At 41.6% G+C, this 16,762-nt stretch overlaps 2 protein-coding genes across 3 annotated transcripts in view; both read left to right on the top strand.

Moving 5' to 3' along the window:
- The window catches only part of TMEM245 (transmembrane protein 245), a 77,602-nt gene extending 76,728 nt beyond the window's left edge, over positions 1 to 874 (top strand). For both annotated transcript variants that reach the window (XM_025282193.3, XM_025282192.3), the window contains one exon: positions 37 to 874. In XM_025282193.3, coding sequence (XP_025137978.2) covers positions 37 to 82 — 46 coding nt within the window. In that variant the 3' untranslated portion in view covers positions 83 to 874. The remainder of the gene's footprint in view (positions 1 to 36) is intronic.
- Positions 875 to 6,507: 5,633 nt separating this feature from the next.
- Positions 6,508 to 16,762, top strand: part of CTNNAL1 (catenin alpha like 1) — a 57,151-nt gene continuing 46,896 nt past the window's right edge. The window contains exons 1-2 of the mRNA XM_025282191.3: positions 6,508 to 6,777; positions 15,955 to 16,144. Of these exons, the coding sequence (XP_025137976.3) occupies positions 6,637 to 6,777; positions 15,955 to 16,144 (331 nt within the window). The 5' untranslated portion in view covers positions 6,508 to 6,636. The remainder of the gene's footprint in view (positions 6,778 to 15,954; positions 16,145 to 16,762) is intronic.

Below are 16,762 nucleotides of genomic sequence, written 5' to 3'. Positions count from 1 at the left end.
AAGCAAAACTAAACATCCTGTCTTTTTTTCTTAAAGGACTTTCCGTGACATTTCTGAAGACCTGAAACCTTCGGTAGACTGACTTGGTTTCCAACTGCTGTGATTTCTGTAAGGACATTCACCCTTGACTGTGAGTTCAGCTCGGCTATGGCCTCCTGTCTGTTCAGCCGCGCCTGGCAAACAGAGCCCAGGACGAGACGCAGGAGCCTCCTGGCCTTCCATACAGAATGCCTGGACAAGAGAGGACTGGCTGTGGGCTGCTTTGCATTTTGAAACACAGCTTTAGAGCTCAGAAATGTGGTTTACTCACTTAAGTGTTGCTAAGATGGCTTGAAAAGTTTCAGTTTATACACTGGTATTGTGGCTTGAAATTTTCCCACTTTGGTTATGTATATTATAATACGTATTTATAACTTTTTTTTTTAAGAGCCGTAAACTACCTGCTGTATATAGTGTGATTTTCTCCTGTTTTAAGAAATCTGTCCTTAAACTTTTCTACAACAGTCACTTTTCAATGAAGAGGGCTTTCACTTTTGAGAATGTAGTGGCTTGAGCAGGAAAAATGAGTCTTCTCCCTTCTTCCACAATGTATGGTCCTCTTATAAGAAAGATCAACTCTTCAGTGTAAGGGTGGGTGGCTTATTTGAAGTTCAGTTAGTTGTATGTTGCAACCATAGGAGAAGAAAGACTGAAGCCCTTCCTCCCCCTCTCCCTTCATCCCCTATTACTCTATTGCCAAATTTCTAAACCTTGGCTGACCACACTGAAATTAATTAAGTATTAAGCTGCTATTAATGGTAACAATATGATAGAATTCATGTTGTGATTTTTTTTTTCTTTCCAAATGTTTTAAGTAAAGAAAATCTCAGGGGCAGCAGTGTTCTGATTTGTGAAATGTCTCTGTTTTACTATTTATAATTTGGCCAATTAGTTACTTACGAGTGTAAAATTTTGTATCGGTGAGCACAGTGCCTTGCACACAGACTCTAGATGAATGCTTGTTGAATTAAATCATGACTTTTTAAATATCTCAGATATAACAATAACCAGCATACTGCTCTACCTTTTACAAAATCTTTTTGCACATATCATTTCACAGTCACTTCACATCAGCTTTCATACAGCTTCATATTATTTTGTGTTTCACACAGATGGGGAAGCTAAGGTTCAGAAAAGTGACCAACTCCAAGTCATAAAGTTTAGTAAAATTTGACCTCAGATCTTTCTTACTCCACAGTCTGCCAACCTTGCTATACTCCAGTGACTCTTTTAGTATCTTTTTTTAAAATATAAATTTATTTATTTTAATTGGAGGCTAACTACTTTACAATATTCTCGTTTAGTATCTTGACACAGTTTTTCCAGTGCTTTGAGGTAGAATCATGTCCTGTTCTATTGCATAGACTACAGTTAATGACAGAGCCAGGACTAGAACCCAGCTTTTACCTTTGTGCTCTTTCCCCTTTGTAAAACAACCTTCAGCCTCTTTCTCTGTCCCCAAGGGAGTATGCAGTATGGAGGAGAGAGGATTCTTAAGTAACAAAGATATCCTTTTTGGGAAAAACATTTAAAAGTAGAAATCCTTTTTTCTAAAACTTTATTTTCTCATTAAGAAGCATCAGTTCAGTTCAGTCGCTCAGTCGTGTCCGACTCTTTGCGACCCCATGAATCTCAGCACGCCAGGCCTCCCTGTCTATCACCAACTCCCAGAGTTCACTCAGACTCAAGTCCATCGAGTCAGTGATGCCATCCAGCCATCTCATCCTCTGTCGTCCCTTTCTCCTCCTGCCTCTAATCCCTCTCAGCATCAGTCTTTTCCACTGGATCAACTCTTCACATGAGGTGGCCAAAGTACTGGAGTTTCAGCTTTAGCATCATTCCTTCCAAAGAAATCCCAGGGCTGATCTCCTTCAGAATGGACTGGTTGGAGCTCCTTGCAGTCCAAGGGACTGTCAAGAGTCTTCTCCAACACCGCAGTTCAAAAGCATCAATTCTTCAGCGCTCAGCTTTCTTCACAGTCCAACTCTCACATCCATACATGACCACTGGAAAAACCATAGCCTTGACTAGATGGACCTTAATTGCATTAAATTTATTCTGATATTACTTAAGAAAAACTTGATCTAGAAAAGAGGCTACTGTGAGGTCTTTGTTTATACAATAAACTATATGCAGATCTCTTATATTTCCTATGAATCCTTCAACAGTTACAGTCTGATAGTCCACCAAGTGCTACATTTGGCATTAATTAACTCATTCTTTCCTTTAATCACTTGTTCAGTCATTCCTTCTGTAAAGCATTGATTGAGAGTTTCCCAAACTCTGGGTTCCATGCTGGGCACTATACAGGGTGCTGTAGGGGATAACTCATAAGAATGCCTTCTCTTACCTTAAATCTTAGCCACATTATGTGTATTGCTAAAATTTAAAATGTCTCATTAAAAGTTTTAAGAAAGAAATCAGGTTTGTTTTCGTTAATGATATAATAAGTTTACAGCTGTGATTAGCACATATTTATAAAAGGTAAATATTATGCACAATGAGTTAGTGTGCATATACAAATTATGTTCCTCCAAAGTGTTTTTAGCTCTATAAAGTGAAATGGTAAACATATAAACTTGAGGTTAATATATGGTTCTTCCTGGTCATAATTGTTAGTATGAATACTAGGTCTTTAGAGGGGGACTCTGAGCCCTAAGAGAAGAGTTTAGAGCTGTCAAAGTTGGTTCTGATGTAGTATCTCCCTGAAATATCAAGAGCAGAGGTGCCCCAGACTACTACCCAGTCGTATCAGGAAACTTGAGCTGCTCCAGTGCTCCAGCAAGACGATCTAAGCATTTGACCCAGAAAGAGAACGTTTCCCTAAAAACAGATAATTGATGAAGTATAAGTAGCTTCAGTAAAAACTAAGTACAGAAATCCTATCACAGTGTTCTGCATTTTATCGCTTTATTAAAGATAAGTTTGAAGGTCACACTCACTACTCAACTGTAAACTGAATGGAGGGGAGAAAAGCTCCCCACACAGTATGCGCCTCTCTTTTCCGAGAGAGAACGGGGCATAGGATTTTCAGCATAAACCCATGCCATGTAAGTCCAGCATCAGTTCCAAAATTTCTATCACACTCTCTGTTTCTGGAAGTGATCTCTGCCAGACTGCCTTAGATACCAGTTTTATTTATTTTTAAGTTTGCAGGAATTCTTAACACCCATTTCCATTAAAGGTGGTTAGCTGGCAGAGTTTTCCCTTGACTTTTGAGACTGATACAGATTGACTCTTGATACCCAAGAAGCGTTATTTAAACAAACTGAGTAGCTTTGGAAATAGCAGTTTATTCCACTTGGAGGGCTTGCAGATGAGGTCCTCTGGCTAACCTTGGTCTTCATAAGAACCCGCTGTGACCCCTCTGGACTTTCTAGTACCTCTGGTTCCACTTTAGTTGTATTCAGCGTTTCAGAATGTGTCACTACTGAGCCAGATTTACTCAGAAATTCAGGCCATGAGGGGTTAGCCTAGAGCAAAGTAATTTCAGATGAGCTCACCAGAGCTTTCAACCTCAAGGTTTATAGGAAACTGCGGTCTCCACTAAGGGTCTTCCAAGACCCTTATAAAAGTATTAGAGTAGGCATTTTGCAGTAGAAATAGCCCCTGGCAACATAGTTCCAAATGTTAGTTCCAGCCAAAGACAAGTATTTTTTTGTTTTTATGTATTTCTTGTCTTTGCACATTTTGCCATCAAAATATATTCATTTCATTAACTTACGCACACATGCATGCTAAGTTGCTTCAGTCATGTCTGACTCTTTGCGACCCCATGGACTGTAGCCTGCCAGCCTCCTCTGTCCATGGAATTCTCCAGGCAAGAATACTGCAGTGAGTTGCCATTTCCTCTTCCAGGGGATCTTCCTGACCCAGGGATGGAACCTGAGTATCCTGCGTCTCCTGTATTGTCAGGCAGATTCTTTACTGCTAGCGCCACCTGGGAAGCCCCAAGAGTTCAGTTCAGTTCAGTTCAGTCTCTCAGTTGTGTCTGACTCTTTGCGACGCCATGAATCACAGCACACCAGGCCTCCCTGTCCAGTGTTCAGTAATTATGTTTCAAAATCTCATTTTATTTGGAAATGACCTAGCTATTCAATAAACTTCCATCACTTAGTTACTCCAATCTGGAGAGACTATTTTAGATAGACATCCCTACTAAAGTATAATTATTCTTAATAGAGTTTGTCTGAAAGCTCGTCTCATTTATATTTTTCTTTTCTAAAGTTTCTTCACTTGAGTTACTTTCCTTGACGACAAATTTTGCTTACATTAACTTAAGATCTGCAAAAATAATACTCATGCTATATGAAACCACTAAACAGTTAATTTTTGTGGTAGTTTAAGAGAATTATAAACCAACATGTTCTGTCTGCCTTCTGGAGTCATAGAAATTCTGTGCTAGAATAGGCCTTGTATAATTATGTGATCCTGTCATTTAACAGAGAAGGAAACAAGTCCATAGGTTGAAGTGTCTTTTCTAACATGGCGCCTGTCAGTGACAATTCGGAGTAGAGTCCGTTCTTTTTTCTCTCAGTCCACTGTTCTACTTCTCTTCCCTTTCCCTCCTAGTTGAGTTGTTGTTGTTCCGTCGCTAAGTCGTGTCTGACTCTGCGACCCCATGCAGCTTGCCAATTTTGGGAAAAATGTGTTCCTTATAGCAGTAGTTCCAAAGAATGTTGTTAGGTGTTCTAAGTGAATGAAAGTGTATATGGAGTTGGGGGAAGGGACTCTATGGTCAGTTAAAACTGAGGAATGCTGAATTTGTTTCCTTTCTGAAGTAGGACTTCGAAGAGTTTTTAACATGCTATTATATATTGTGGATTTACAAGAGGGGACAAAGACTCTGTTTACGAGACTTATTTGACCTTAAACTACACCTTCATCCTCTTTTTCTCAGAGCATCTCAAAGGACTTGGGGTCCTTTGGGAAACATGGCTTTCAAATAAAAATGTACAGGTCTTTTAGAAGACATCTGTAATAGAATTCGAATGGCAGGCTCATCTACCATGTAAACTGTAATATATCTCAAAGTTTAGTGAAATACCAGAAAAAAACTGTATTTGCCATTCAGAGCTATACATCAAGTATAGAGATTCTTTTCCACCTATGGTGTGTAAAGTCAGTATTTGTGTTTTACTTTTGAAAGTTTTTCAAAGATCAGTTAGAGTGCAAATGCAGTGGTGATATGTTGACATGCCATTTTAATAACGCTTTTGTATTGCACTTTATAGGTTTCAGACTGCTTTCATAACAGTCCTGTGAGATAGGCAGGCATCAAGTATTATCAGATCAAAGCTCAGAAAGGTTTTTTGTGATCTTTCCCTTAAGTTTATACCACAAAATGATGGAGCCAGAATTCAGTTGCAGAAATTCTGACTACAAGTCCAGAGTTCTTTACTCCACACCTGGTTTCTTACTTTTTATTCTCGCTTTATATTTTACTCTGAAAGCTGTGGTAAGCAAATTTTAAAACATTGTTTTGGCTTATTATCAAATACTGTTTTTAATGGCAGTGACCCAGAAAATGTAACTCCAATTGTAATTATTCCAAAGAAAACCCTTCTTTTGTGCTTTGCAGTGCCACTTGTCTAGGTGATTGGAGTATATTTCAAGTACCATTTGATTTTGAAGCCACGATTGGATATATAGTTGTTATTGCTCATGTAACTTGTGGAAAATGTATCATCTCTGCATTCTCAGGCAAAGTAGAGATGGTTTGAAAGTAAAAAAGATTATTCAGATATAACCATGTGTCTTTATTCTCACAAATGCTGTTTCTTAGCTTTAACTTGCTTTGACAACCTACTGATGTAACATCTTTGTAAATGTAAAAATATTTATATTTTGAAATAAAATTACTAGTGTTGAATGAATCAAGTGGTAAACTTAGTCTCTGTTGAGAAATTTGATCTTCAGTGAAGTCAAACTTTAATGAATACATCTGTCCATCTCTTATGTCTTATATCTTGCCTTTCCTTTGGCACCAGTGCGTACAATGAATTTTTATGGAACATGGACAATTTATATAAGGGGAGATGTGTTTGTGAAAGCTCCAGAAAGACTGTAACCTGTAGAAGTCCTATCTTAGGGTAGAAGCCCGTCCCTACAGGCTTGACTCCTGTCCTGGCCTACCAGTTATTAATAGTTTCAATCCCAGCGCAGTTTCCAGGAATCCTGGGGAATTCGGATTTAGGAAGAGTCACTTCTCCGGAGGAGGACAGGTAGCTTCTATGAGCATGGATGTCCTTGCTCTGGTAAGAGGCCACATGTTCGTGGGAGGCCCTCAGGTATCCTGTGCCTCTGATTTGGCAGGAGCGAGATTTGTGCGGAACCCCCTGAAGAATGATGTGAGAAACAGGGTGGGTGGAATGGGGGCAGAGGGGCGGGGCCCGGGCTGTGGGGCGGGGCTGCAAGGCGGACCCCAGGCCGGAGCGCGCGGAGGCGGGGTGGGCGGGGTCTTCCGGGGGCGGGGTCTCGGGCGGCGCGGGTGCCTTGCCGCTGCGGCGGGCAGGCAGGCAGGCTGGCTGGCTGGCGGGAGGCGGCGGACCCGTAGCGGCGCAGTGTCCCGGCTGCGCGACGGGCTGAGTAAAGGCCATGGCCGCCTCTCCGAGCCCCACAGGCGGTGGCGGCGCCGGGGCAGCGCACGGCTCCGGCCCGTCGAGCTTCGCCTTCGACTCCGGACTCGAGATCAAAACTCGCTCGGTGGAGCAGACGCTGCTGCCGCTGGTTTCTCAGGTAAAGCGGCGCGCGCGGCCCCTGATCTTACCCCCCCGGCCGCGGCCCGCGATGGCGGCGGTCGCTCCCGGAGGGGGCCGGGCCGGGCCGGGCCGGGCCGGGCGGGAGGCAGCTGCTGCCCCACATTCCGCGCCGAGACTGCGGCGTCGGCGTCTGGTCGCCTTTCTGGGGCTTGAGGACTGGCCTTCGTTGAGGCGGAGGGAGTCTGGACCATCCGAAATCCGGCTGCGGGGCGGGGAGACCTGTGCGGACCGGAGTCCGGCCGCAGGTGCACCGCCAGGCTTCCCTACCCGCACCGCCCCGAGACTGCGACTCCGGCGGCCCCCGGCCCTGCTCCCGGGGAGCGGAGGGGACCCCCGCGGGTGCTCCGCTGGCGCTCAGGGGCCCTCCTCGCGGCCGTCACACCTTTGCATCTCCAGTCCCAACCCGGACTGTAGCCATTCTGGCTGGCGCGTGCCTCCGAGCCCAGCGTGCTCTCTCCCCTAGGCCTTTGTCCCTTCCCCGGATCGTGTGTAAGTCTGCTCCCCAGTCGCCCATTTACCCCGGGCCACCCTTCCCCTTAACCTGCCTGCTCACTTTAATTGGCTTTTGCCCTGCCTCGGAAGGGTGAAGTGGAGGACCGCCTGATAGTTAATCCGGGTACACATCTTTTTGCCAAATCCCATTTGGGATGTATAGTTTATTGAATTTACCGGTCACAACAGAAGTCTGGAATCAGCTAATTGCCGCGCTTAGCTTTAGAGAATTTTTTGTTACTGAGAGCCGACTTATACGAACCCTCGGGGCTAGAATTCCTCAGCTAGGTCTGTTATGTGCCAAGCACTGTGGGCAGTGAAAAATTCTGTGCCTTAAGGAGCTCGTTGAATGTGTGACTCACAACTCCTTTGTAACGTCTTGATGATTCACATTCATATTGCCAAGATTTTCAAGGTAGAAGGAATCTTAAAAGTTATCTGACTCTGAATTTTAAAAAATTCTCTCTTACAGCATCCTTGACATCTGGTCACCAGGGCCCTGCTTAAACATGCTCAGTGGTTGGGCCTGTAGCTCGTCCATAGGATTTTCAATACTATTAATATCTAATCCATCTCAGCCTGCAAATATTTGATAACAGTAGCCACACATGTCCCATATTTCTGTTATGCTGATTAAATAAACAGCCCCATTTTCTTCACTTGTGCTTATTTTAGCCTGGCTAACAGAACAGTGAATAACCTTGATGCTGTGTATGGGCCTTCCCTTCATTGTAGGCCAGAAGCACTGACAGGTGGTTTGAGTTGAGGATCAGTTAGTGATGTCTGCATTGCCCCCTCCTACAAAAGAATACCATTACCACCACCAACACAACCACAACAGAAAATGAGAAATACTGGAGTAGTTTTAAGAGAGAGTTAAGAGAGTGGTATTTTATCCATTTAATAATAATAATAATCCAGATAGAATGCTTACTATGGGTGAGACTGTGTTCTATGCACTTTATACTTATTAGCCCATTTAATTCTCATAAATCTTATAGGGGTAGAGACATGTTTATTTTCATTATATGAAAGAGGAAACTGAGGATAAGGGACTTGTGGGACTTTCACCCTGTAAATGTCCAACTGGGGTTTACACCCTGACAGCCTGGCCCCAGAGTCTTAGCTACACCGTATTGTATTTGTTGTCTCTAGAGATTAGAACCAGTGTTCTTGCCTGGAGAATCCCAGGGACGGGGGAGCCTGGTGGGCTGCCGTCTATGGGGTCGCACAGAGTCGGACACAACTAAAGCGACTTAGCAGCAGCAGCAGCAGAGATTAGAAGACGTGATGAGGTCAGCTAGTAGTAGGTCCAGATAAGAGAGTCACAATGGCAAAACAAGGTTGTTGTAATCTGGAGAAATGGTAACATTTCACACTATCACTGCTAAAAATGTATCCTACAAGTTCTGCATTGTGTAATTCAGGGGTAAGAGAGGGTGGAGAGGAGGAGAGTGGAGAAGGAAACGTGCATTGGCTGCTGAGAGTTAACTAGAGGTCAGTGCTAACTGGAAAATGTGGGCATTTTTTTGTTTTGTTTTTCCTTCCCTGTTAAAGGCTAATTCAGGGCCATAGCTGAGGTTCTGCATTCCGTATATTATGTGTCCACAGCTGTATCTTTAGCATTATTATAACTGATGATTAACTGTGAAAGTGAAAGTCGCTCAGTCGTGTCTGACTCTTTGCGACCCCATGGACTATACAATCCATGGAATTCTCCAGGCCATAATACTGGAGTGAGTCGCCTTTCCCTTCTCCAGGGGATCTTCTTGACCCAGGAATCAAACTGGGATCTCCTGCATTGCAGGCGGTACTCAACAACAAAAAAAAGTTAAATCTTGCTTAAAATCAAGAAATATCTATAACATGGGCAAAACACTCACAAAGCAGAAGTGTGGAATGTGATTTAGAATGATTTTTATGTTTTAGTGAGTATTAGTGGATTTGAGTGAAGCTCTCTAGAAAACTTATGTCCAGGAGTCTCATCTTTCTAAGGATGCTGCATAATATTATTCAACTCATGTTTTACCACCGTATCCATTAGACTAGTTTAAGGTTTTTAGGCAAGCATTTGTTGTAAGCTTTCTAGTTACGACTCTTCGAGGGGCTTGTGGGAGATAGGACAGGTACAGAATAGCACGTGGCAAGTGTCAGATGAACATCATCAATAGTAAATGCTCTAAGAGCTCAGAGCAGGTGTGGATGAGTCAGCAGTGATACCCTAGAGGAGATAGGGTCTGAGGTGAGCAAGTAGGGCTATTCTTGTACAGTTTAGTCTGTTTTAAGCAGTTTCTACTCAGATCATTTAACCTCTTCTGGCTCTAAGTAAAAAGTTCTGGACTACTGGTCTTTTTCTAGGAATGCAGTTACATCAATATTAGACAAATGTACCTGTATAATTTTCTGCATCACATATTAGAAAAGATACATGTGCTTTTCAGTGGATGCAGGAAAAAAAGTGAAAGTGAAGTCGCTCTGTCATGTCCGACTCTTTGGGACCCTGTGGATTGTAGCCCGCCAGGCTCCTCTGTCCATGGAATTCTCCAGGCAAGAATACTGGAGTGGGTTGCCATTTCCTTCTCCAGGGGATCTTCCTGAGCCAGGGATTGAACCTGGGTCTCCTGCATTGCAGGCAGACTCTTTACCCTTTGAGCCACCAGGGAAGTATTTGGTTAAATTCAACTCCTCATCGTGATAAAGAGCGCATAACAAACTAGTAATAGAAGTTGTTGTTCAGTCACTCAGTCGTGTCCAACTTGTGATCCCATGAACTGCAGCATGCCAGGCTTTCCTGTCCTTCACCATTTCCTGGAGCTTGCTCAAATTATGTCCATTGAGTCGGTGATGCCATCCAATCATCTCATCCTCTGTTGTCCGCTTCTCCTACTGCCTTTAATCTTTCCCAGCATCAGGGTCTTTTCTAAGGAGCTGGCTCTTCGCATCAGGTGCCAAAGTAATGTAGCTTCAGCATCAGTCCTTCCAATGAATATTCAGGGTTGATTTCCTTTAGGATTGACTGGTTTGATCTCCTTGTAGTCCAAGGGACTCGAGAGTTTTCTCCAGCATCAGAGCTCAAAAGCATCAATTCTTCGACGTTTAGCCTTCCTTAGGGTCCAACTCTTATGTCCATATATGACTACTGGAAAAACCATAGCTTTGACTAGATGGACCTTTGTTGGCAATGTCTCTGCTTTTTAAAAAGCAATGTCTCTGCTTTTTAATATACTGTCTAGGTTTGTCATAGCTTTTCTTACAAGGAGCAAGCGTCTTTTAATTTCATGGCTGCAGTCACCATCTGTAGCGATTTTGGAGCCCAAGAATATAAAGTCTGTCACTATTTCCATTGTTTCCCCATCTATTTAACGTCATAGCAACAAGTCAAATTTAAAATAAACATTTCCTTAGAGAAATGGAGTCTACAAATAAATTTTAAAAATTTAGAGGTTTAGTAAGTTCACTCAGTGTAAGAGTCTTAAGTCAATTTGCACTTTGCTCTGCATTAATAACAGAAAAGTAGTCCTAAAAAATGATACCAGTTATAAATCAACTTATACTCTATTAAAAATTTGTTTAAATTTTTAAATACCAGTTAGAATAAAAATGAAAGCAAAATATGTGTGTAAATGTGTCTAGTAAAAGAGTTGCTAAGCTTTGTGGGGAATTTTATGAGAAGGCCAAAGTAGAGCTAAATAAATGGGAAAGAAGTACCATGTTCTTGGCTAGATTGACTTGATGTTATGGGCATATCAGTTTTCCCTGTGCCAAGTCGCTTCAGTCATGTCTGACTCTTGGCAAACTCATGGACTGTAGCCCATCCGGCTCCTCTGTCCATAGGATTTCTCAGGTAAGAATATTGGAGTGGGTTGCCATTTCCTCCTCCAGGGGATCTTCCTGACCCAGAGATTGAACCTGAATCTCCCGCATTGCAGGCAGATTCTTTACTATCTGAGCCAGCAGGGAAGCTCCCAATTTTCCCTATTGATATGTAAATTTAATGCGATTCCAATGAAAATTTCATTGGAATTTTTTTTAGTAGAATTTGATAAAAGTAATTCTAAGATTTATATGAAAGAATATCAGAATACCAAGAATATCAGAAGAGAAACAAGGTGGGTGGAGTTGCTCTACCAGATTTCAAGTCTTATTATAAAGCTAGAGTAATTAAGACAATGTGGGTTTAACAGAAATGGACAAAGAGACTAGTGAAACGGAATAGAGAACTTAGAAACAATCACACATATATGGAAACTTGATAATTCACAGAATGGGCACTTCTTGTCAGTAGGAAAAGGAAGAATTTTTTAAAAAATGAGAATAATTTGTTATCTAAATAGAAACACATGATATTGCATCTCTGTCTCACAGTATATACAGAAACAGTTCCAAATGGATTTAAAATATCAATATGGAAGTAAAAACTTACTTTTAGGCAAAAAAAATTGGGCAATATTTTCCCCACCTCGGTGGGAAAGGAATTCTTAATAGACCGAAAGTGAAGATTAATATATTTGCTCCATTAAAATGAAGAATCTTTGTTCGTCAGAATTGAAAGGATAAGCCATAAAGCAAGAGAATATGATTGCAACAGAAATAACCACCAAATGATTGTAGCACCCAAAATAAATAAAGGACTCCAATGAATCAAAAATAAGATTACCCATTAAAAATTGGTAAAATAAACAGTCATGTTGTAGAAGAGGAAATAGATGGCTAACACATATGTGAAAAGATGCTCAACTTTATTAGAAACCAGTGAAGTACAAGTTAAAACCACAGTGAGCACAAGCGTTGGAATGGGGAGCTAATGGAAATGTCAGCAGTACGACCATTTTGGAAAACAATTTGATGTAATATATTAAAGTTGACAGTGGATATTACCTACGCCCAGTAATTTCGCTCTTAAATCCACACCCCAGGAGAAAATCCTGCACGTGTGTTAGAGACATAGTTTGGAATGTTGATAGTCAGTTTGCTTCTAATGGCTCCAAACTGAAAACTACCCAAACGTCTTTTAGCAGCAAAGATGTTTAAATGAAGAGTGCTAGGTTCATAAAATGAGACACCGCTGCGGCATTGAAATGAATGAACCATGGCTATAATTATCAGTCTGGATGAATCTCAAATGTTAAGGAGAAAAAATTAAAAGGTTCAAAGCAGGCAAAACAAAACCATGTATCATTTAAGGATATAACATAGGTGCAATCGTTATAATAAGGGGAGGATGAGCACAAAATTAGGACAGTGGATTCTTTTGGCTGGTGAGGGGGTGATCTGGAAAGTGAGGGACCCATAGGGCACCTGGATTTTCAGAGGTGCTGGTAGTGTTTTCTGAAGGTTGGTGCTAGATGTGTTTTGCCTTCCTGTCATTTCTTTAAATGATACAAATATCTGTTACATACACTCATTTGTTGTATGTTTTGTAATTCAGACAGTTTTTTTACATGCCCTGGGCTAAGTCCCAAGCACAGTTCTTGCAGAGCGGCACCCACCTTCTTTAATAATCACTTTATTCTTCCTGTCAAAACTCCCACTCCCAGTCTTACAATGCTTTTATCCAAGGAAGGGAAGAGGGAAATCTGCCACACAGCCCCACCCTAGCCTGGAATGTTATTCTACCACCCACCAGTCTTTTCCTGTCTGTGATAGATTTACTCCACTCACCATTACACAGGCTTGAAGTCTCTAGGGTAGCTCCCTGTCTTCCTGCTTCTCACTGCACTGTCCTGGAAGCTCTCAGGATCGATGGTCTCACCAAGTTGGAGATGCATTGAGTCCATATGGGGCGCTCTGCTGATCTGTGTATGTGAGTATAGGTGTTTTTAATGCAAAGGTAAAACACAGAAATGGTGTATAAAGTGAGTGAAAAAGCCCCTTTTCCTCCTTTTAAAGACCTCAGCGTGATTCAGTGTGCTTTCTTCTATATTGGTTTCTATAGCAGATTAGTCAATTTTTATATGTAGTGATTTTGATCGTTTGCTAGTGAGTTAAGCCCAGAGATGAACTTCTCTGTCCTGGGCTGACTCCCTTGTTTTTCAGGTCTCAAGGAATTAAGACTTTGTTCTGTTTTCTGGCCTACTGCCAGGCTTGTTTTTTTTTTTTTCCTTCCTGGATCTTCACCTCTTTTCTTATCTTCCCACAAAATAAACTAAGATAATCCATTTCAATCAAGAGATTAGTGTCAGTTATTCTAGAAAATAAGGTAGCATCACAAACATGAGGAAAGAACAGAGATTCTAGAAATGTAAATTGGATAACATCTAATCATTATGTGAAAGTGTTAGTGACTCAGTCATGTCTGACTCTGTGACCCCATGGACTGTAGCCCACCAGGCTCCTCTGTCCATGGAGTTCTCCAGGCAAGATTACTGGAGTGGGTAGCCATTCCCTTCTCCAGGGGATCTTTCTGACCCTGGGATCCAACCCAGGTGTCCTGCATTGCGGGCAGTTCCCTGGTGGCTCACATGGTAAAGAATCTGCCTGCAACGCAGGAGACCCGGGTTGGATCCCTGAGTTGGGAAGCTCCCCTGGAGTGGGGCATGGCTAACCACTCCAGCATTCTTGCCTCGAGTGTCCCATGGACAGAGGAGCTTGATGGGCTACAGTCCATGGGGTCAAAAAGTGTCAGACAGGACTGAAGTGACTTAGCATGTAGTCATGTGTAATGTTTACTAAACACCAGACAGTCTTCTAAGCATTTATTTACCACGTGGGTCTCTCCTCCATGATTTGGTAGCTGGTTTTCTTCCGCAGTGATTGATCCCAGAGAGAGAGAGAGAGAAATGTAAGTCACAATGTGTTTTAATACCTACTCTCAGAGGTACATCCTTGCTTCTACTTTATTCTATTGGTTAGAAGTGGGTCACTAATTTCATCTCACTTAAGGGGAGAGAAATGAAGCTTGAAAGGAGAAATATTGAAGAACTGGAGCACACATTTTAAAACCACTACTGAGATTATACCACTGTCCTCAAAAATTGTTCAGTGACTTTCTGTCATGCACAGAGTCAAATACAAACTCTTTATTGCAATTTGCAGCCTTGCAATAAAGGCTGGTCCCTGCCTACCTGTTGGATATTGGTTTTACACTTGTCCTCTTGCCCACTATTCTTTAACCACTTCTGGCCTTACTTTATTCTTTGAAAAAAAGAAAAAAAAGAACAGTCTCATATTCAAGGATGCCCCTTCTTTTCTTCCCTTATTTTTCTTAAACAGTTATTTCTTCTCCCTGCAACACTTTATCGCCTGATGTTTACTGGCCTCTCTACTTGATATCATTTAGATCACAGTTTAAATATCACTTCTTCGTAGAAGGAAGGTCAACTAATCTCAGGTAGCTACACAGACACTTTCTGTCACATTGTCTTATTTTAACGTTTTGCATAGCATTTACGTTAGTTTTGTTAACCCATTTGTGTGATTATTGTGTCTCCCCTCACTCCACTAGAATGTAAGCTCCATGAGATTGTGGGCCTTTCCTTTCTTGTTCATTGCTGTTTCATCACTGTCTAGGATTTTATTTGGCATATGATAGGTGTTCAACAAATACATTGTGTACAATTGAATTATTGTTATCTGGTTAGACTGTAAACAGAATGAGGGCAGGATTGTGTTCGTCCTGCTCAGTGATGTATCCTCAGGATCTGGACTCTAGAACATTTTCAAAATTTGAAAAACAGTATGAGAGATGAGGAAATTTAGAGAGATTTTTAAGTAAATTTCCCTAGGTCATTTAGCTAGGAATGGCAGAGCCAAGAAACATACACAGGCCTTTCTGACTCAAAACTATTAATACCATAACACACAAAGTGCTTGCCACATAGTAGCTGATCAAAGAGCAAGCCTCTTCCTCTTAATTCTCTATTCTGATCTTTGTTAATATATTATAGAAATCATTTCAAAGTTATACGCAGTGGACATGTACCATTTGGGATTTACATTTTTCATGTAACATTCTTTAAATATTTTTATATGTCAGTATAGTTTATGTACTAATTTTCCTGGACATTTTGAAGATTTATATTTGTTTCAAGCAGCTTAACTTTTCACCTTTTATATTTTATTTCAGGGCCTGGAGTCAAGTGTTAAAGCTCTTGGTATTTTATGTACTTTGAGTCTACAACAAACCTTGGTGAACTATAAAACATAGATTACATTGGTCCTTCTCAAGTGTCTGGTTGGTTCAGTAGCATCTGTGGTTCACATAGCATTTTGTACGACCTACACACTGTGCTAGGCAGCAGAGTGAAGCGCCCGGTGAACAAAATGCTGTCTCTACTCTCACAGCAGCCCGAGTCACGGTCGAAGAATCTAGACCTGCAGTGCTTTGGTTTCCTGTGGATTCTTTGAATGTAAGAATCCACCCTCTTCTACTTTTCTCCTGTTTTTATGATTTGTTGATCTGTCCGGAGGGTTTACAGAAACGTGTGCCCTGATAAGCCCCTCAGGTAAATCTGGAGTTATTATTAAAGGAAGCGTCGACCTCAGGAGAGATGCAACGTGTTTGCTGGCTGTCTCTGGGTTGAAGCATTAAAGCTGTCAATTAATCGAGTTTATTAGGCTAGTGTAGTATGCTGGGCTTAATTTTCTTGGTCTTTGTGATATCGCTTTAAAAAAAAGTACTGAGATAAACTTTAAGCAGTTTGCTTTTATCTTTTACTTTTAGATCACCACACTTATTAATCATAAAGATAATACCAAAAAGTCTGATAAAACTCTGCAAGCAATTCAGCGTGTAGGACAAGCCGTCAACTTGGCAGTTGGAAGATTTGTTAAAGTGGGGGAAGCTATAGCCAATGAAAACTGGGACTTGAAAGAAGAAATAAATATTGCCTGTATTGAAGCTAAACAAGCAGGTATGTTGAAGCCTGTTTATACCAATTTTATTGCTTTGGATATCATGACAAATGATTGTCTCGTGTTGAGTAAAGATGTGTACTGCCTTTTAATCCTGTTAGTACAGATGTGTAGGTCATTAAAGCCCTGGATTAGCTTCCAGGAATATTGAATGTCTCTTGGATCAGGTCCTGAATCTGTGTCGTTGACTGTTCTCACTGCGCAGGGTAGAAGCCCACCACCCGTATGTATGTGTGCACTCAGTCACGTCTAGCTCTTTGCAAACCTGTGGACTGAACCAGCAGGTTCCTCTGTCTGTGGAATTTTCCAGGAAGAATACTGGAGTGGATTGCCTACTCTAGGGGATCTTCCCGATCCAGGCATTAAACCCACATCCCTTGTGTCTCCTGCATTGGCAAACGGATTCTTTACCACCCTTGCCATCAGCCATTGAGCGTGAGAAGTGTAGAGAATGTGAGGCATAGACTCTGCCATCAAGGAGCATAGTAGCCTATTTACCACTGTATGGAAAATGGAAATAAAAGTAAGCACGTTCCTGTGTCTACAGGAGACAAATCTGACTTCAGATTTCTTGATGTCTCAGAAGTCTCTATAACTGGTGGCATAGAAGCTTGAGA

This window comes from Bubalus bubalis, chromosome 3, assembly GCF_019923935.1.
Source record: "Bubalus bubalis isolate 160015118507 breed Murrah chromosome 3, NDDB_SH_1, whole genome shotgun sequence".
NCBI lineage: Eukaryota > Metazoa > Chordata > Mammalia > Artiodactyla > Bovidae > Bubalus > Bubalus bubalis.
This window is presented reverse-complemented; position numbering and strand designations above follow the sequence as displayed.